The following is a 20,578-nucleotide window of genomic DNA, read 5'->3' as shown; positions in this document are numbered from 1 at the left end:
CTCAGTGGGTTAAGCCGCTGCCTTCGGCTCAGGTCATGATCTCAGGGTCCTGAGATCAAGTCCCGCATCGGGCTCTCTGCTCAGCAGGGAGCCTGCTTCCTCCTCTCTCTCTCTCTGCCTGCCTCTATGCCTACTTGTGATCTCTCTCTGTCAAGTAAATAAATAAAATCTTTAAAAAAAAAATTTAACAAAGAGAAAACAATAAATTCATTCTAGAAAGACCATTCAGGCAGAATTATGGGCAAAAGTTTCAGGACAAAATAAGTCACAGATCAATAAGTAAACCTACTGGAATAATCGAGGCCAAAGAGGACCAGAGCCAGAATCACGGCACCAATATAGAAGGATATACCCAGTCTTCAGTGACTGAATATGAAGAGAAAATAAGGTCCAATCCCAGCTTTCAAGCACTAGTCACAGAGGTAAAGAACATTTAAAAGATCACAAAAGATAATGCCATCTCACCTAGATCTCTTGTAGTAAAAGAATTATGCAAGTATACAGAAGTAAAATCTGTGTTGTATCTTGAATTCTGATCATCATCCTTCAAACACAATGGCAAAGATTTTTAAAATATTTTTTACATCTATAATTGTAAATATGTATTTCTCATCCAGATATTTTCCTGTTGTTACTTTAACTCAAAGAAAACACCATGTCTTCTCTTACTTAAGTATTTATGTAATGGTTTAAAAACTTAAGATACTTTAGGGCACGTGTCTGGCTCAGTCCATAGAGCATACAACTCCTGATCTCATGGGTCAGGAGTCCAAGCCCCACATTGGCTGTAGAAGTTACTTTAAAAAAAAAAAATGGGGTGCCTGGGTGGCTCAGTGAAAGCCTCTGCCTTCAGCTCAGGTCATGATCCCAGGGTCCTGGGATGGAGCTCCACATCGGGCTCTCTGCTCAGCAGGGAGCCTGCTTCCCTCTCTCTCTGTCTCTGCCTGCCTCTCTGCCTACTTGTGATCTCTGTCAAATAAATAAATAAAATCTTTTAAAAAAAAAATTAAGACACTCTAAATTTCTAAAGGCAAAAGATTAATAAAAGTAACTTTACCTTTCAAATGTGACTTTTTAACAGCAAAGCGGAAAAGTGGTAAACAGTCTCCATTAAAAAAAAAAATCAGTACTCCCAACAAAACTAAAGGTAGGTCTACATGTAGAACTAATTCAGAAGGGGATAGGGTCACCTGGATGTCTCAGTCAAGTAAGTATCTGCCTTCAGCTCAGGTCATGATACCAGGGCTGGGACTGAGCCCCCATCAGGCTTCCTGCTCAGCAGGGAGCCTGCTCCTCCCTCTCCTTATGCCTGTTGCTCCCCCTGTTTGTGCTGTCATAAATAAATAAAATCTGTTTTAGAAGGGGGGAAGGGGGACATAATACCTAAGATATGAACAAAACTTCTTTATTGATCCAAAAAAAAGTATTTACTGAATCTTATATTCAAGTTTTCAATATGCTATTTGAAATAAACTATCCTTGAAAATAATTAAACCATTCAATATAATCTCTGAAACATACCAGGATGACATTATATGTGCCTTAAGTATACCAAACAACATTGGGGAGGGTATGTGCTTTGATGAGTGCTGTGAAGTGTGTAAACCTGGCGATTCACAGACCTGTACCCCTGGGGATAAAAATATATGTTTATAAAAAATAAAAAATTTTTTAAAAAAGTATACCAAATATTTACTATCAGTAAAATAAAAACCAAAAGATTTTTGCATCTGAAAGCCTGACATTCTGATCCACTGGATTTAGATTTTTTCCTAAGTATAATAATATAAAAAAAAATCCTTCTGAGTAACTCAACATATGAGAAGTACAACTACCTATTTATAATTGCTAACTTCCAACAATATGACTCATCAGTAAACACCAACACAATACTTTAGCAATCGTCTTATGTGGAATGACAAGCAGAAAACAAAATTCTCGATAACAATGGGTCACCAAATTCTTTCGTCCAACCGTTACAATAAAAAATTTTATTAGAAAAACCTAAATATACAAACATAGTTAAACAGTTTAAAATTAAACCAAAATAAGGTATAAGACTTCCTTTTTCCTTTTTACAAAAAAGTTTCAAACATAAAAGGTTAAATTTAATTCTAAATATTTTCTTGGTTAATTGTTTTCTAATACAATTTTGGTAAATTATTTATTCAGTCGCTTCTTCAGGTTCTCAAGGTGCTCCATTTCAACATCTTGTAATGCCAGTACCATCGCTTTAGACAAGGAGGGATTAAATGAAATAGTCATTAGACAGCACAAATCTATTAAATCTCTCTGACACTTCTGCAAACCATCCAGGAACTTTTGGTACTGAAGAGGATCCTTTTTTAACTGTTTCATTTCTGGTACTGAAAACCCTATCAAACTAGTAAGTATTTCATCCACAAAGTCTACATCTAGATATGCAGTGCCATCGGAAATCTTTGCTGTTATACTCCAAATGCCACCAGAACTTGAAAGATTTCCAGTTAAAGTTACAATAAATGCTTTGACCTTCACTATTGTAACTTCCTTTGGTTTGCTGGCCATTAAAACAGACAAATAGATAAAGGGTGGAGAATATAAATCCATGGCAATAGAAAGGTTGGTGCTGTTCTCTGATGATCTTAAAGAACAAGTCTGTAAATGGTGATCATTTTCATTAGAAATGTGTGAACTCCTTTTTGGTAAATAATTTACCAGCTCTCCATTTGATATTGACATTTTATTATTTAAGGAATGTCCATCGGCACTACTGAAGGTTTGTTCTGTTTTATTATCAGTCTCTGAGTCTTTATTTGTAAAGTCATGGGGAAGGGGTACATTATGAACTGAAAAAATACTACTGTCTTGGTCTCCGGCAGATGGACAAGATTTGCCTTCATTAGTCATTTGTTCAGATAAATTGTTCTCATTCCAAATATTGTTTCCATTTTTGCATATCAAAGAAAAATTATCCTTAGCATTAGGTTTATGTGAAAATCTCTCTATACTTTCATCTGGGGTTCTGTTCAAAGTCAATGGCTGCAATTCTTTAGGCTTTATTTGTTCTTTCTGGACAGTTTCTTCTAAAAGCAAAGCCTCCTCCAGTGAAAAGTCATCTAATTCCCCATCACTGAAATACATAGATTGATTTGGTGCTTCCTCCTTTGGTTTTGGAGAAATAATTTGTTGTGGTTCAAAACTTGACTGCTTTGTGGGAATAGTATTTGAGGAACTACCTGTATTGAAACATCTTCTTTCTAAGGAGGTGTCACTATTTGCTATAAGTTCAACATTTTCATCAAGACTTGCCAAGAGTTCTTCATCAGAAGGTCCTAATGCAGAATCTAGAACATCTGTAATTCCAGGGATGCTCTGATTAGAATTATTTGGTATTACTGAAACTATAGGATCAGGTTCCCCAATTAATCTTGCAAGTACTTTCTCTTGGGCATATTCCTCTAAGAGAGCATCTACTTCCCCTCCCAACACCTTTACATTTTCTGGTTTCAGTAAGAGAACACCAAGACGGAAAGAAATGTTTCCATAAATCAAAATTTTTGTACCTGGGGGAAGATCACTATGAAGAGCTGGAATAGACTGATATTCCATTCCCTGCATTTGTACAATTCCATCAGTTAGCTGCAGCATCAACATTCGTGAAGGCTTTGCTTCCCAAGGTTTTGGGGTTACTTGTGTTTCAGCTGTAATTAACTCATTTGTTGTATTCTTTCCTCTCAACTTCTGTATCTGGGAATACGCAGGTTGACTGACATCAACCAATGAATTAATCTGCAGAGCAAAAAATCCATTCAGTTCTCCTTTTGGAACTTCTAAAATGCCATCAGGTAAAAGAGGATGTTCCAAATCTCTCAAATCAGTAAGAAGCCATTGCTCAAACACTTGTTTATTCATTTGTGCCTGACTCAAATTAACATTACCATTTTCTTCTTGGATCCAGTTAATACAAGCTTCCAGCCACATTAGAGGTACTTTAACATGCCATGTAGCTAAAAGCCAGGTTTCAACTCTTAATGCAATATTAGTTACACTCATTTCTTTTAAAATAAAAGAAATAATATGCATGTATTACCTGAAAACAACAACAAAAAAAAACAAATTATAATAGTTCAGTACATTTAAATATAGTTTCTACAATTTTCTACAATCCACAGGCATAACCACACCCATTAGATTTTTCTCTCTTTAGCACCTTAAAATTCTTTGACTTTCTACATGGCCAAAATTCAAATACCACAAGTCATCAGATACAATGAGAAAAGCAAAAGGTTTGAGACAGATATATTCAGGTTTGAAAGCGAACTCTGTCAAATTACAAGCTCTGTGACCTAATATAAATTTCTTAACCTCTCTAACCCAGTTTTTTCAACTGTAAAGTGTCAATACCACTAATATACATTCAAGGGTTATTTTCAAGATTATATGATTAACATTTGTGAAGCTTAATGTCAAACCTATGAAAGACAGTCGGTATATGACAGTTATTGTTTAATTAATAATCAGATTAAGTCACTTAAAAGTTAGTCCAAAAAAAGTAGTCAATAAGATTCTCTTCATATCATAATTCATATTCTATTAAAACTTTTACAACTGTGTTTGTCTGTCTAGCACTTAAATATGTGGCCCTGGGCACCTGGGTGGCTCAGTGGGTTAAGCCTCTGCCTTCAGCTCAGGTCACGACCTCAGGGTCCTGGGATGGAGTCCCGCATTGAGCTCTCTGCTTGGCAGGGTGCCTGCTTCCTCCTCACTCTGCCTACCTCTCTGCCTACTTGTGATCTCTCTCTGTCAAATAAATAAAATCTTTAATAAATAAATAAATACATGGCCTATGATAAAAATATAACAAATAACAATAGAATCTGAGCTGATGTACAGTATCTTTTTTGTTTGGCTAAATAAATCTCAACAGTCCTATACTTCTGATTCCCTCCATATAAAAGTGGTCTCAAAACACTAAATACTAATTAACCCTGTGTTCATAAGTTTAATTTTTCCTCCCACAGATGAAAATATCTAAAGTTAAAATACATAAAAGTTTTAATATGACCACAAGAAAACTTACCATTTGGAACAGGAACATAGATTTGATGACAGGATTTGAAACTGGTTGTTCAGTGGAGTCACTGTTACCTCTACTGTTCAGAAATGGCCCTGGGACAAGAAGCGGTAAGGGTTACAATGCAAAGCTGCAGAAAGACTCACTGGTCTACTTGCATGAGTGTTAAGAGTTTGGTGGTATGGTTTTGGGAGTTCCTATTATCAATCAGGGCAGAGTGGAGGTAAAATAATAAAAACTTGAGGTCTGGAGTGAGCTAAACAGAAGCAAGGGACCATGAGAAATTTATACAGTCCCTCTTAAGTGTGTTTCCTTGTCTATATATGCTTAACCTCATAGGATTACTGGTCAAAGTTTAAAAGGATAGGAGAGAGGATGGCCCACAAGATACTAGCACAGGCACGTATATTGGGCAGCTGGGTCAGGTGACCCGAGGGGGTGATCCAGCTAGCCTCAGCAACCCCACCACCATGGCCAGTCAGTCACAGGGTTTACAGCAGCTTCTGTAGACTAAGAAGTGGGTACCCAGAAAGTGTCCAAGGTCCACATGCAAAAAGAAATGGAAGCTGAAGCAGGCCAAAGCAGCTCAAGCAGAAATAGAATAGTACAATCTACAAAGAGAAAAAAGTGTCCAAGCTTGATGAAACTGCAGCCCTGAGATCCCATGGCAGGGGCAGTACTGAAATGGAGGAGACTCAAGAGATAATGACCATCCTTCAAACCTAATTCCAGTAAACAGGGATTAAGTCCTAGATAACCTCTTGGACTTTGAGACATCAACCAGAAATCCATAAAAAGTACCACATAAGTGGACACGGGAAGAAGAAAGAAGTGCCTGTTCCAAGGCTTAGAATTTTAGATGCCTTCATGGAATATGAAATTTTAGTAAAGCTTGAATTATATTCTTGTGAAAAGGCAGTAAATTATTTCTGTATTATACAGTAGGTCCTTTCACTTTTTGGAGAATAACAAATCTACCTTCTTTGTCTGAACTTAAAACTTATCCTAGGGGTACCTGGGTGGCTCAGTGGGTTAAGCCTGTCAGGTCATTGTCTCAGGGTCCTAGGATCGAGCCCCACATTGGGCTCTTTGCTCAGCAGGGAGCCTGCTTCCCCTTCTCTCTCTGCCTGCCTCTCTGCCTACCTGTGATCTCTCACTCTTGTCAAATAAACAAATAAAATCTTAAAAAAAAAAAAAAACTTATCCTCATGTACATGCAGTCTATAGCTAATAATACTGTACTTCTTACTTGAAAACTGCTACAAGAGCAAATCTTAAAAGTTATCACAAGAAAAAAAATTCTGTGACTATATATGGTGATGAATGTTAACTAGACTTCTTTTTTTTTTTTTAAGATTTTTTATTTATTTATTTGACAGAGATCACAAGTAGGAAGAGAGGCAGACAGAGAGAGAGAGGAGGAAGCAGGCTCCCTTCCGAGCAGAGAGCCCGATGCGGGACTCGATCCCACGACCCCGAGATCACGACCTGAGCCGAAGGCAGCGGCTTAACCCACTGAGCCACCCAGGCGCCCTTAACTAGACTTCTTGTGGTCATCATTCCACAATGTATACAAATATCAAATCACTATGTTGAACCAATGAAACTATTAGAATGCTATATATCAATTATACCTCAATTTTTTAATAACACCAAAAAAAAAAGAACCTACCTAAAGATTTCATTTTTTTACCTTGTATTTCTTAGAAATTTAATGGGTTCCCCATCTTTTAACTCAACAACATATATATCAAGAGTGACTTTTTATTTATTAGATATAAAATAAATGTTCTGAAAAAAGAAAAGGGATTAAATGGGTTTTTATTCCCCCTAAAGCTTTCTTGAGGCTCTGTGGCTTTATCTATGAGAAAGTAGTAAATAAATATTTGTAAACTGTGTTAAGCAGCAGACAGCCTTAAAATAGTCTTTTCTGGCTGTGGGTTAGAACAATAAGGGCATCTGGGTGGCTCAGTCAGTTGAGGACCTGACTCTTGATTTTGGCTCAGGTGGTGATCTTGTGGTCACGGGACTGAGCCCCCCTTGGGCTCCATAATGTGTGTGTAGCGCCTGCTTGGGATTCTCTCTCTCCCTCTCCCCTCTGCCCTTGCACACATGCATGCGCTCTCTCTCTCTCTCTCTCTAAAATGCATACATACATACATACATACATACTAGTATAATTGTTTGGGCTGCTTTAAGTTCCTCTTAATAAAAATTACTAGATGACAGAATTCAAGAACTGGTTACATGTTATTACATGTTATTACTGGGTATACTGATAATCATTTAAAAGTTAAGACTATTATGCACAAAAATAAAACAAAACAAACAAAACAAAACAGGAGGGCCAGTATATAATCTAGTGGAGTTCAGAGTATAACTGTCTCACACTTAATAAACTTTGTGACCCTAAACAAGTGATCACAATATTAATTTAACAAATGGTTACAATTTAAAGAAGTTATAGTTGTGAGTTTTACATGAATAACATTTTAAAGGAGGGGCTAAGAAGGTCATTATAATTACAGAACTCCTGAATTTTCAGAGTGAAAAAAATAAGAATACAGATATATGGTTTTTTGATTATATACAAAAAACAATATAAAATTTCAAAGATAGGAAAGGTCCCTGGCCCATTGTGATGAAAACTGACCACATAAAGATTGATCACGAGAGACTGCTTCTAGAGAAGGCAAAAAAAATCTCTGGACTGAAGGATATCAGAGTACAGCTGAAATGGAGATAACATACTGATAATAGGGGGAACATATAAATTCCTAATTCCTAAATGCTGAACAAATACTATTCTCTTCCCCTATAAAGCACCCCGAAATACCAACAACTAGGCCTATACTCTCCCAGAAAGAAGACTAGAAAATCTTTCTCTGAGAAATCTTACTACCTTAACAGAAAAGACCTAAAGATATTATTAACCCAAGAGTTTCTCCAATTAAACTGCCCATTTGAGACTGCAGACAGAGACTCAGAGTTTCAACCAGCTTTCTAGTTCTATTTCCCCTCTCTTTACTATAACAAGATACATGAGAAAAGCTTCTAACAATAAGACACAGCAAGCAAACAACAACAACAAAAAAAATGCAATGAAGCAACTACGGAGAAAGACAAGAACTTCAAAAAAGCTATCATTATTATCGTAAAAAAATAATATCTGTGTAGTAAGAAAAGGATTCTATAACAAGAAATACTTATAGGATAAAAAACAACTCTTAGAAATTTAAAAATGATAGTAAAAAACGAAAGACAGCAAAGGAAACAAAAGAGTGAAAAAGCAACCTAGAATATGGGAGAAACATTTGCAAACCATTATCTGATAAGGGATTAATATTCAGAATATACGAACTCAACTCAATAATAAAAGAAATTTTAATGGGCAAAAACCACATGTTTTTCTAAAGATATACCAATGGCAAATAAGCATATGAAAAGATGCCCACCACTGGGGTGCCTGGGTGGCTCAGCAGGTTAAAGCCTCTGCGTTCACCTCAGGTCATGATCCCAGAGTCCTGGGATTGAGCCCTACATGGGGCTCTCTGCATGGCAGGGAGCCTGCTTCCGCCCCACCCCACTGCCTGCCTCTCTGCTTACTTGTGATCTCTGTTAAATAAACAAATAAAATCTTTAAGAAAAAGAAAAAAAGAAAAGATGCCCACCATCATCATCATGACAAATGCAAATCAAAACTGCAATGACGGGGGCGTCTGGGTGGCTCAGTGGGTTAAGCCGCTTGCTGCCTTCAGGTCAGATCATGATCTCAGGGTCCTGGGATCAAGTCCCACATCGGGCTCTCTGCTAAGGAGGGAGCCTGCTTCCCTCTCTCTCTCTCTGCCTGCCTCTACGTCTACTTGTGATTTCTCTCTGTCAAATAAATAAATTAAATATTTAAAAAAAAATGCAATGAGGGGGCACCTGGGTGTCTCAGGGGGTTAAGCCTCTGCCTTCGGCTCAGGTCATGATCTCAGGGTCCTTGGATTGAGCCCCGCATCAGGCTCTCTGCTCAGCAGGAAGCCTGCTTCCCCCCTCTCTCTGCCTGCCTCTCTGCCTACTTGTGATCTCTCTCTCTCTCTCTGTCAAATAAATAAATAAAACCTTTAAAAACAAAAACAAAAACAAAAAAAACCTATAATGAGATACCACTTCAGACCCCTTACAATGGGCAAAACCAAAACCAAAGAAAATAACAAGTATTGGTGAGGTGTCAAGAAATTGGAACACCTACCCACTGTTGGTGGGATTATAAAATGATGCAGCAGCTACGGAAAACAGTACGGAGGTACCTCAAAAAAATGAAAAATAGAACTACTATATGATCCAGCAAACCAAGTTCTAGGTATATACCCCAAAGAATTGAAAATGGAATCTCCAAGAGGTATTTACAAACCCATATTCATTGTGGCATTATTTACAATTGACAAGATAGAGAAGCAACCTAGTTGTTCAACAACAGATGAAAAGATAAAGAAAATGTGGTACATAAGTAGGAAGGAATATTAATTGGCCTAATAAAGGGGGGGATCACATGATATGCTATAACATGCAAGAACTTGAAGGACATTATGCTCAGTGAAACAAGCTAATCACAAAAGACAAACACTGCGAGTCTGCATCTCCATCTCTGCAGTGCCTGTACTTCTTGAACTATGATGGTTTCTGGGGTGGGGATAGTACACATGCTTTGTTTCTTTGCAGGGCTAGCGTCCTCCTCCTAGCAGCAGCAGGAGCTGCGGTGGCCGTGCTGCTGGCACTGCAGCTGTGGGTAGTGCTCCTGGTGCTTCTTGGGTCCTGGTACTCCCATCAGTCTCTCAGTCTCTTGGTGTTGGCTGGGTCCCGTGGGCACACCACTGAGATCCTGAGGCTGCTTGAGAACCTGTCCATTGCTTACTCTCCTAGACATTATCATTGCTGATACTGATGAAATGAGTGCCCATAAAATAAATTCTTTTGAACTAAATCGAGCTGACAGAGACCCCAGTACTACATTCACTGCATTCCCAGAAGCCAGAAGGTTCAGCAGTCCTTGCTCTCCATAGTGCTTGCCACCCTGTACTCCATGTGGCTCTCCTTTCTGCTGACTCACAGAATGAAGCTGGATTTGGTGTTGTGTAATGAACCAGGAACATGTGCTCCTACCTGCATATCTGCCCTTCTCTTTGGGATAGTAGGAATAAAGAAAGTAATCACTATCTATGTTGAAAGCATGAAAAGTAGAACATTTATCCCTATCCAGAAAGATTCTGTTTTACGTCTCCGATTACTTCATTTTTCAGTGGCTCGCTCTTAAAGAGAAGCATCCCAAGTTGGTGTACCTCAGGCAAATTGGTTGATGAATTTCAACTTATTCTCTAGAATTTTGCAGTCAACCATATTTAGTAGAAAAAACTACATGTTTATTCCAAAGGCTTCTGCAGGTCCTCAGAATTATTGGTGGTGAAGAGTAAAAAAATGTGTAAATAATCCAGTAAGGAAAATAAAGGTGCTCTTGTAAAACAAACATTAAAGGGTACCTGGGTGGCTCAGTTGGTTAAGAGTCAGACTCAGAGGGGCGCCTGGGTGGCTCAGTGGGTTAAGCCTCTGCCTTCGGCTCAGGTCATGATCCCAGGGTCCTGGGATCGAACCCCGCATCAGGCTCTCTGCTCAGCAGGGAGCCTGCTTCCCTTCCTCTCTCTCTGCCTGCCTCTCTGCCTACTTGTGATCTCTGTCTATCAAATAAATAAATAAAAATCGTTAAAAAAAAAAAAAGTCAGACTCAGCAATCAAAGATGACTGAAACAAATGAAGAGGGGAAAAAAAAAAAAAGAGACCTGCTGTGTTGAAGACTCTTAAGGTTTCAGTTCTCCCCAGCTGATATATAGATTTAATGCAATTCCATTCAAAATCCCAGCAATCTGTTTCTCATAAAAAATGACAAGCTGATTAAAAATAATTTATAAGGAAAAAATTATAAAGTAACAATAAAATTTATAAGGAAAGGCAAAGGAACTGGAATAGTCACAGTAATTTCGAAAGCAAAATACAAAGTTAAAGGACTCACACTATCTGACTTCAAGACTTGGTATAGGGCGCCTGGGTGGCTCAATGGGTTGGGCCGCTGCCTTCGGCTCGGGTCATGATCTCAGGGTCCTGGGATCGAGTCCCGCATCGGGCTCTCAGCTCAGCGGGGAGCCTGCTTCCTCCTCTCTCTCTGCCTGCCTCTCTGCCTACTTGTGATCTCTCTCTGTCAAATAAATAAATAAAATCTTTAAAAAAAAAAAAAAAGACTTGGTATAAAATTTCACAATCAAGGGCACCTGAGTGGCTCAGTGGGTTAAGCCTCTTTGGCTCAGGTTATGATCTCAGGGTCCTGGGATAGGGCTCTCTGCTCAGCCGGGAGCCTGCTTCTCCCATCACTCTACCTGCCTCTCTACCTACTTGCGATCTCTCCCTCTGTCAAATAAATAAAATATTTTTTAAAAATAAAATAAAATAAAAATAAAATTTCACAATCAGGAGAATGAGGTATTGGCAAAAGGATTAACATATAAGGGGTGCCTGGGTAGCTCAGTGGGTTAAAGCCTCTGCCTTCAGCTCGGGTCATGGTCTTAGGGTCCTGGGATCGAGCTCCACATTGGGCTCTCTACTCAGCAGGGAACCTGCTTCCCCCCCCCCCCACCGCCTGTCTCTCTGCCTACTTGTGATCTCTGTCTGTCAAATAAATCATATCTTTAAAAAAATAAAATAAAAGGATTATCATGTAAATCAATGGAAAGAGAAGACAGCTTAGAAATAGACCCACACATAATATAACCAACTGATTTTCTACAAAGTTGCAGATTCAACTTATACAAAGTTGCAATTCAATGGAAACAGGACAGTCTTGAACAAACGGTGCTGAAACAACTGGACATTCTTTTGCAAAACATGAACCTGAACCAATACCTCATACCTTTTATAAAAATTAACTCTAAATGAATCATAGACCTAAATGTGAAAACTGCCAGTATATTAAAGCTGTAAGAAAAGTTAAGAGAAAAATCTTTGTAACCTTGGTTTCTTAAAAGTTTTCCTAGGAACAACATCAAAACTATAATCAAGGAGCGCCTGGGTGGCTCAGTGGGTTGAGCCTCTGCTTCAGCTCAGGTCATGATCCCAGGGTTCTGGGATCAAGCCCCGCATCGGGCTCTCTGCTCTGCGGGGAGCCTGCTTCCTCCTCTCTCTCTCTCTCTCTGCCTGACTCTCCGCCTACTTGTGATGTCTCTCTCTCTCTCTCTCTCTCTGTCAAATAAATAAATAAATAAAATCTTTTAAAAAAAACTATAATCAAAAAGAAAGAAATAAACTGGACTTAAACAAGTTTTTAAATTCTGCACTGTTAAAGACACTATAAAGAATATAAAGACGCGCATGCGCACACACAGACATACCACAGACTGAGAGAAATTGACAAAAGACTTCTATCCAGAATACACAAAGAATCTATACTTAAAATTCAATAAGAAAACAAACTTATTATAACATGAATAAAACATCTGAATAGGCACTTCACCAAATAAGATATGCAGATGGCAAATAAATACATTAAAAGATGCTCAATATTATCAGACCTTAAGGAAATGCATAATTAAAATCACAGTGTGGCACTACACATCTATTAGCATAGCTAAAATAAAAAATAGCTGAGAACACCAAATATCAGAATTTTCATACATTGCTGGTAGGAATACAAAATGGCACAGCCACTTTGGAAAACAGATACACAGTTTCTTAGAAAGAAAAATATAAATTTAACAACCCAACAATTGCATTAACAAGCAATTACTCCAGAGAAATGAAAACCTACACTAATTAAAAACCTTTTCTATGAATGCTTATAGTAGCTTTACTCATAATCGCCAAAAACAAGCCAGATGTCCTTCAACTGGTGAATGGTTAAATAAATTATGGTACTACATTATAATGGAACAGCATTTAGTAATAAAAATGAATGAACTACTAACAGAAACAAAAACCTGGGTGAATGCTACTAGAATATAACTCTCCCAAAATTCCTATGTTGAAATCCTAATGCCCAATATGATGGTGTTAGGAGTAGGACTTTTGGGATATGCTTAGATGATGAGGTGGGAACTCTGATGAAAGAGATTATGGCTTTTATAAGAAACCCCACCACCATCATCACCACCAACTCAGAGCTACCTTGCCCCTTTCACCTTGGGAGATTACAGTGAAAAGATGGCCATCCACGAACACAGAAGTAGGTCCTCCTCACCAAACACTGAAACTGCTGACATCCTGATCTTGGACTTACCAGCCTCTATGAAGTAAATTTCTGTTGTTTCTAAGCCACCCAACTTATGGTATTTTGTTACGGCAGCTTGAACTAGACTAAGACAAATGTCAATTGTAGTATTTGAAGTGAAAGAGGCCAGACAAGACAAAGACTGCAAAATTCCATTTACATGACATTCTAGAAAAAGCAAAATTAGCAATGAAAAACAGTTCAATGGTTGCCAATATAAGAGGGACTGACTACAGGGGCATAAGGAAATTGGGGAGGAGGGGATGATGAAACTCTTCTATATCATGATGGTGGTGGTAATAGTGACACAGCTGTGTTTGCTAAAACACAAAGAGCTATACACCAAGAAAACCATGAATGTTACTGTATATAAATTTTATCTCAATAAAAAAACTGAAGGTTAACATCAAAAGAACAGATATATCATAATTTCCAAACTAGCTAAGGAAAACAAATAAAGAAAACAACCCAAAAGAAGGCACAAAGCAACGGCCAACTACTATAAATAGAAACAATAAAATGGTAGAAACATGTCTAAATAGATCAGCAATCATAATGAATATAGATTAACTCACCTGTTAAGAGATACTCTCAAAATGAATAAACCAAACCCAGCTGTATGGTTAAAAGATAGACCTAAAACAAAAATAACATCAAATATGAAATTAATTAAAAGCATGTTAAAACTTCCAAGCAAAATTCCAAGAAGCCATAGTTTAGTGACATTTTATCCTCAAGACTAAAAGATCTGTACAGTTGACTCCTAAACACAGGTTTGAACTGCACAGGCCCACTTTTATGCAGATTTTTTTCAATAATTATAGTACTGTAAATGTACTTCTCTTATGATTTTCTTAGTATTTTTACCGTCTTCCTTTATTGTAAGAATACAATATATATGGGAGCCTGGGTGGCTCTGTCAGTTAAGTGTCTGCTTTTGGCTAAGGTCAAGATCTCAGGGTCCTGGGATCTGGCCCCATGACAGGCTCCCTACTCAGTGAGGTGCCTGCTTCTCCCGCTCCCTCTTCTCCACCTCACCTACACCTCTCCTCATGCTCTCTCTCTCCATCTCAGATAAAGAAAATGTAAAAAAAAAAAAAAAAAAAAAAAATACAGTATGTAGTACATGTAACACAAAATATGTGCTAATTGCCTACTTATGTTATCAGCAAAGCTTCTGATAAATAGTAAGCTATTATTAGTTACATGAGTCAAAAGTTATAAGGGGATTTTCAACAACGTGGGGTCAGCATCCCTAACCCCAGCTCTGTTCAAGGGTCAATTGTACTTCATAACCTAAGATTACAAAGTGCTGTTTTACTGCATCTGTTGTCATTTTTTTATAATTTTTTTTAAAGATTTATTTATTTATTTATTTGACAGAGAGAGATCACAAGTAGGCAGAGAGGCAGGCAGAGAGAGAGAGGAGGAAGCAGGCTCCCTGCTGAGCAGAGAGCCCGATGCGGGACTTGATCCCAGGACCCTGAGATCATGACCTGAGCCGAAGGCAGCGGCTTAACCCACTGAGCCACCCAGGCGCCCCTGTTGTCATTTTTTTAATCTCAAAAATTAAGCCAGATCCATGGCTCCTAGGTGTGTTCATTCAATAAGTTACCTATATTCTTCACTAAAATGTAAATCCATTAGCAGATGGACCTAGTATAATTTGCAAAGGTGTGGTAGGAATATAATGACAGTCATTAAGTAAACGGAAATTAGGACAAAGCGTACTTTCAGTTGAATTATAAACTGTTTAAATAAATTATCAAGTGTAAATGCCACAATTACAATTAAGTTGTTGCAGAATGTTCTGTACTATAAATCACTCTGGATACAGTATATATACCTAAAATTATGACATGCAGCCACATAAATACAAATGTTACTTTCTAGCTGTATCTGTTAAATACTAGGAGACAACACCATGGATACTTCTAGGAGGAGAAAGGAACAAATGAGAAAGGAAGAAAGATCAACTGTGAATTGAAAAGGTCAAGGCTAGACAGAAGATGAAATAAACGAGGATGAGTTTCAGAGATACCCATCCTATATCCCAGCAGGTACAGCTGTATAAACAGAGATGGAGATAAGGGTTTGCTGAAAATAAAAACAAAACTTTTTATCTGTAAGATTTTTAGCTTTTTTCAAAATACTTGTACATCTGTAATATTACACCTAAACCTCAAAATAGTAACATGAAAGAATAAGTATTGTCATCTATTTAAGATAATAAAACTAAGGTTTGAAGATTAAAACATAAAGATCATATGTAGTAACAGACCCAGGAAAGGAACGTAAGTTCTTCTAATATCCATTCCTAGGCCTTAGGCTAGATCCTGCTAACTTCTCTGAAAAGAGGAAGTATAGCCAGTCCCTCATTTACATACAAAACCCACTTACATACAAAAGACAATCATAAAAAGTCATTCTACAAGAGCACTACACTGCTATTATAATGAACAGACTTTTCTCAGATCTCATTTAAATAAGCTCATCTAGTGCATTCTAAATTATTTCATTTGCAATGTCAAGTGAAAGAAAAACTTAACATCACCCACTGCATCTATCTGTAACAGCTTCAAAACAACAGTGCCACGTTAATTACTACTTTTCCTCTGCTATAACTCTGCAAAAATACCACATAAAACAATTTCAAATTTTTTAAAAATTACAAACAAATATTTTAAAACATTTATCCTTTTTTTTTCCCTTTACTTCAAACATGCACTTCCTTGTTATTGCTGTTAACATGACAAGTAACAACTCCTTTCCAATGACAGTTGGGACAAATTCTGAGAAACACTGCTCAGTGAAGCACAACTAAATTGTTTCTATTAATGTTTGGCAGTCCTAATTAGTAATTCTCTCCAAGTGCTATCTTCTTGGATTTAAATCTCCACTTCTCAAGCTAACTGAGATAGTATAATTTTATGATGTTACCATAAGTAGGCAAAGGAAAAAACTCTGACTAAAACCCCAAAAGATAACCAAGACATATTTAAAACACAAGTAAATGTGATAAAAGATACTTAACATTGGGCCAAGCACTCAAATATAGCTAATTTCAAATATTTTACCAAAACAGTCAAGAACTTTGGGGGAGGGGCATCTGGGTGGCTCAGGTCATGATCCCAGGGTCCTGGGATTGAGCCCTGCATAAGGCTCTCTGCTCAGCAGGGAGCCTGCTTCCTTCTCTCTCTATCTGCCTGCCTCTCTGACTACCTGTGATCTCTGTCAAATAAATAAATAAAATCTTAAAAAAAAAAAGAACTTTGGGGGAAAAAACGGACTACTAAATGAACATTGTTACACAAAATTCTTCATTTAAAAGCAAATTAAGTGTAGGGTTATACTGATCAGAGTATACTGCAGAGTATACCCCCCACAACTGCATGTTATAACAAATAGAAGAATAAAAAGATGATTCTATATATATAAAATGGGTTTTCTTCTGCAGGTTAGAAAGAAAATTTTATTTTAAAATTTAACCAAATGGAGGGACACCTGGGTGGTGTCAGTGCTAACAGTCGGTTAAGCATCTGCCTTCAGTTCTGGTCATAATCCCAGGGTCCTGAAATCTAGTCCCACATCGGGCTCCTTGCTCAACAGGGAACCTGCTTCGCCCTCTGCCTGCCATTCCCCATGCTTGTGCACTCTCTCTTTCTCTCTCTGACAAATAAATAAATAAAATATTTTTTAAAAATAAATAAACATTTGATTAAATGGAAAAGGTATTATCACATGAGATCTGTATTTATTATGAAGTTCAAGACTGGGTTTCAATAACCAAGTCCCTTAATAATTTAATAAACTGTATTACCTGCATCTACTCCTGAGAATTCTTAAGGTTTTCCTTCCTCTCTTTCTGGAGAAATTGAGCAATCACAGTCACTGCAGGCAGAAATAACTTACAGGGGAGGTGTGAGCTGGAGAGCACTATTTCCCAACTGCTCATACAAAATGAACAGCCCGATTCTCATGAACATCACTGCCCAAGAAAAGAAAAAAAATATAGAAATGTTTTTTAAATTGAACATTAAGAAATGTTCGTACCATCACTTCTTTTACTCTCCAAAATGAATCTTAAGAAAACAAGGAGGACAAAGATCTATGCACCCAAAGTGTTTATCACTGCTTGTATGTATAGTATGGAAAAAAAAGAGAAACAAACTAAATGTTCAACAACGGTGGCGGGGGTAGATTACATTACATTGGATCCATGAAATGAAAGGTTATGGTCTTTAAAAAAAATTCCTAAAACCCTATTTAATAACATGAAAATATGTTCACATTTTACTTTGTTAGGAAAAAGGCCAGATACAAAATTACACACATCTTAATCCCCATTAATTTCATAATCATGAAAAAAATGTTTTCTAAAAAACTGATTTTATACACACAAAAATTAACAAGATAATCTACACTTAAATTTCTTGACTGCAGGAACCGACCAGGAAAGAATTAAGTAGGAAAATCCTATCATTCACCACAAAGACACAAAGACATGGTGGATTTGTAAGTTAGTTTTCAATAAGCCTTACCTATTCCATTTCTAAAAAACTGAACAAATGGTAAAAGTACCATCCTTTTGGACATTGTATGTGGCATTCAACAAACAGCTGAGATTTAAAAGCATTAACAAATATTGAAATCATAATCATTCCATGTTCACACTAGCTTTATCTAAAAAGTGTATCGTAACTCATTGAGAATAACTTCAAAATTCTGAGACAGAGTTTTCTGAAAATTAGAGGGGAAAGTTATATTTAATGACTGAAATTAGAATGAAGTTATCAGTAGAGCTGTTTATGGATCCCCCATAACCTATTATAAGGAAAAAACAGAAAAAGGTTTAGGAGCTTGAATCCCACCTCTGCTATGTAACTTCAGACACATTCTTTAACTTCTCAATCTTAATTTTCTTATCCATAAAACAAAGATAACCATAACTTACTCACAGAACTATAATAAGCATTAAACTGCCAGTACAAGGTAGGACACATAGTTTGGAACTCAGGAAATAGTAGTTATATTTTGAAACATCCAGCTGGCTAGTGTGCAATCTCAATTACGTTAGCTTATCTAAAGTTAAGTAAATACTAGCTCTAAATTCACTGAGAGTTCAAAATGACCATAAAATTAATTATACAAGACAGGAGCCACTAAATGTATTCATCAGGTTGGCAAGTCCTTGAATAAGCAAAAGTGCAATTTGATAGTTTAGCTGAAAACAACAGAAGAAAAATATGGTGAAAAGATAGACTTTCCTGTTATTTAAAGAGTAACCCTAAAAAAGTAAATTAAAACAGGTTAAGGAAGAAACACATGGAAAAAGGAAAAAGAAAAAGAAAAAACCACCCTATCAGCCCTGGCATCTAAAAAAGGTCATAACGGCTTTCATCAGTTAAGGTCCAGTCAGAAGAATGCAAAACTGGAAGGAGGAAGTTCTTAGATAGGGCTGTTTACTTTGTATTCCTTCTCTACCCTTTATCAAGGTAGAAAGTGATGGCTATACCAGAAGTACTAGCTTGAAAGAAAGCAGTAGTAGTACAATATCCCATATGTGCCTGTTAGTGTTAGTAAAATGTCTCGTGTTTTAAACAGCAATTAAATGTTCCAAATCCGGACTTGCATATTAAATCTCTATGATCCAAGTATTCCTCCTTACCTACAGGCATCAATTCTTGGTTGAATATTTAATAAAGACCTGAATCATGTAACACAGAACCAAAACATAAACTAAGCTTTACCTCCTAACAAGACTCTTGATGAGATACACTCTTCATGGAGGGGGACATTCGCCAAAAATTACATTATCACTTAAAGGCACCTACAAACTCCACAATCCCAGGTGCTATGCTCTACGAGTATTTAACTCTCCTAGGCAGTAAATGTTCACGCTTCCTGAAGTCTTCAGTTCCCTCGAACAAGAGTTTCTTCCTAATTAGGCAAGTAAAATATAATGGATGAACGCAATCATACAATAAACGATGCTGGTTACATCCATTTTCCGAATTATTCAAGTTACAATAGGATGAATCAGCACAAATTCATCATTACAAGATATATTATGTGTGTGTGTTTTGCTAATGGTGGACTTCGCTTTCTATGTAAATTGTAACATCTTTATGCTTCAAACACGTATCTGGGGGTGTGAGCGCAGGCTAGATGGTCGAAGAGGAAGGACCTGGATACGGGCTACTACCAGGCCAGGCGCTTTCCCAGGGTTGTCACCGATTCGAAGCGACCTTAAGGGCCTTAACAAAAGAAATCATCAAAGCTTGGCACAAGGGCCTCTGAAGGAACCGAACGCAGAGCAAGTACAAACTTGAACGCGCTACAGCAGTAACGTATTTGAGGACGAGGTTTTGGGTCTGTTTTCATCACTGCCGAATACCGACTCACTCGGTCGGAGCTTCAGACAGCTGAATGAACAGAACGCGGACGTCTACAACTTGTGCGATTTGCATTCATTTGAGGAGACTGAATGCAACACTTTCAGAAAATTTTTCACAGATAAAATGCAGCGACAACACTACAAGGCACTCTTCTCCTAGGCCCCATTAACAAAAATGGGGGTGAGGAGGGGGGAGAAGAAAAGGAAACAAAAAAAAAAAAAAAAAAGAATAGTCGCCTCAGAACGCCGGTGAAGACGCTTGGGATCTCCAGGAAGCGCCGGCTGAGGGTCGGAAACAAGGGGTACAGTTCTCTAGGCTCCGAGACGGACCCGCCACAGGCCAGCGGACCGGCCCGCGTTTCCCAGGATCCTGCCCGAGCCGACGGAGGATGGCGGGCTGCAAATTGCCAGCTGCGCCCCGAACCCGGGCCGCGCCTGATGGGCGCCGCCACCCGTTACAAACAGCGGGTTTCCCCGCCGGGCTGCACTCACCGACGCGCAGCTCGCCCCGCAGGCCCGGCGGGAAGCGAGGTGGGGCGAGAGGGAGACGCGAGTTGTGGACTGAGGAAACGGGGTATTCCTTTGGACCTAGCACCAACCTGGGCGTCCCGCCTTCCCTCGCGCAACAGCGGTTCCTGGGCCACGCGACTGTAAGAACGGGAACCGCCCCGCTGCGCGCCCTAATCCTTTTTTTTTTTTTTTTTTTGCCTCTTCCCGCCCGATTTCCCGCGCGCTGACGCCCCTCCTCCAAACCTAACCTAAAGGACTCTCTCGGCCCTGAAAACGCCCCTTCCCCGCCCCCTCCCCGTGCGCGTGAACGGGGTAGCCTTCA

At 38.3% G+C, this 20,578-nt stretch overlaps 1 protein-coding gene and 1 pseudogene across 12 annotated transcripts; one reads left to right on the top strand and one right to left on the bottom strand.

Annotated features, from left to right (window-relative positions):
* Positions 1–1,971: 1,971 nt before the first annotated feature.
* RMI1 (RecQ mediated genome instability 1) lies at positions 1,972–20,432 on the bottom strand. 11 transcript variants are annotated; one of them, XM_082695234.1, is made up of 6 exons: positions 20,239–20,354; positions 17,170–17,337; positions 13,925–13,985; positions 11,106–11,288; positions 5,063–5,151; positions 1,972–3,771 (listed from the first exon to the last, which is right to left on the bottom strand). In XM_082695234.1, exons 5-6 carry the CDS (start codon positions 5,078–5,080, stop codon positions 2,161–2,163), a joined length of 1,629 nt encoding a protein of 542 aa, XP_082551360.1. In that variant the 5' UTR covers positions 5,081–5,151; positions 11,106–11,288; positions 13,925–13,985; positions 17,170–17,337; positions 20,239–20,354; the 3' UTR covers positions 1,972–2,160. The 11 variants fall into 11 exon arrangements, with proteins under 11 accessions (XP_082551360.1, XP_082551358.1, XP_082551352.1 ...); XM_082695232.1 differs by lacking the exon at positions 11,106–11,288 and having other exon boundaries at positions 1,972–3,335; positions 3,546–4,072; XM_082695226.1 differs by lacking the exon at positions 11,106–11,288 and having other exon boundaries at positions 1,972–3,335; positions 3,546–3,771.
* LOC309846301 (UDP-N-acetylglucosamine transferase subunit ALG14 pseudogene) lies at positions 5,146–11,096 on the top strand (annotated as a pseudogene). Its single transcript has 2 exons — positions 5,146–5,166; positions 9,648–11,096. The product of its transcript is annotated as a UDP-N-acetylglucosamine transferase subunit ALG14 pseudogene (transcript).
* Positions 20,433–20,578: the final 146 nt, after the last annotated feature.

This window comes from Mustela nivalis, assembly GCF_964662115.1.
Source record: "Mustela nivalis genome assembly, chromosome: 13".
Classification (NCBI taxonomy): Eukaryota; Metazoa; Chordata; class Mammalia; order Carnivora; family Mustelidae; genus Mustela; species Mustela nivalis.
Note: the sequence above shows the minus strand (reverse complement) of the source record. Positions and strands in the feature narration are given on the sequence as shown.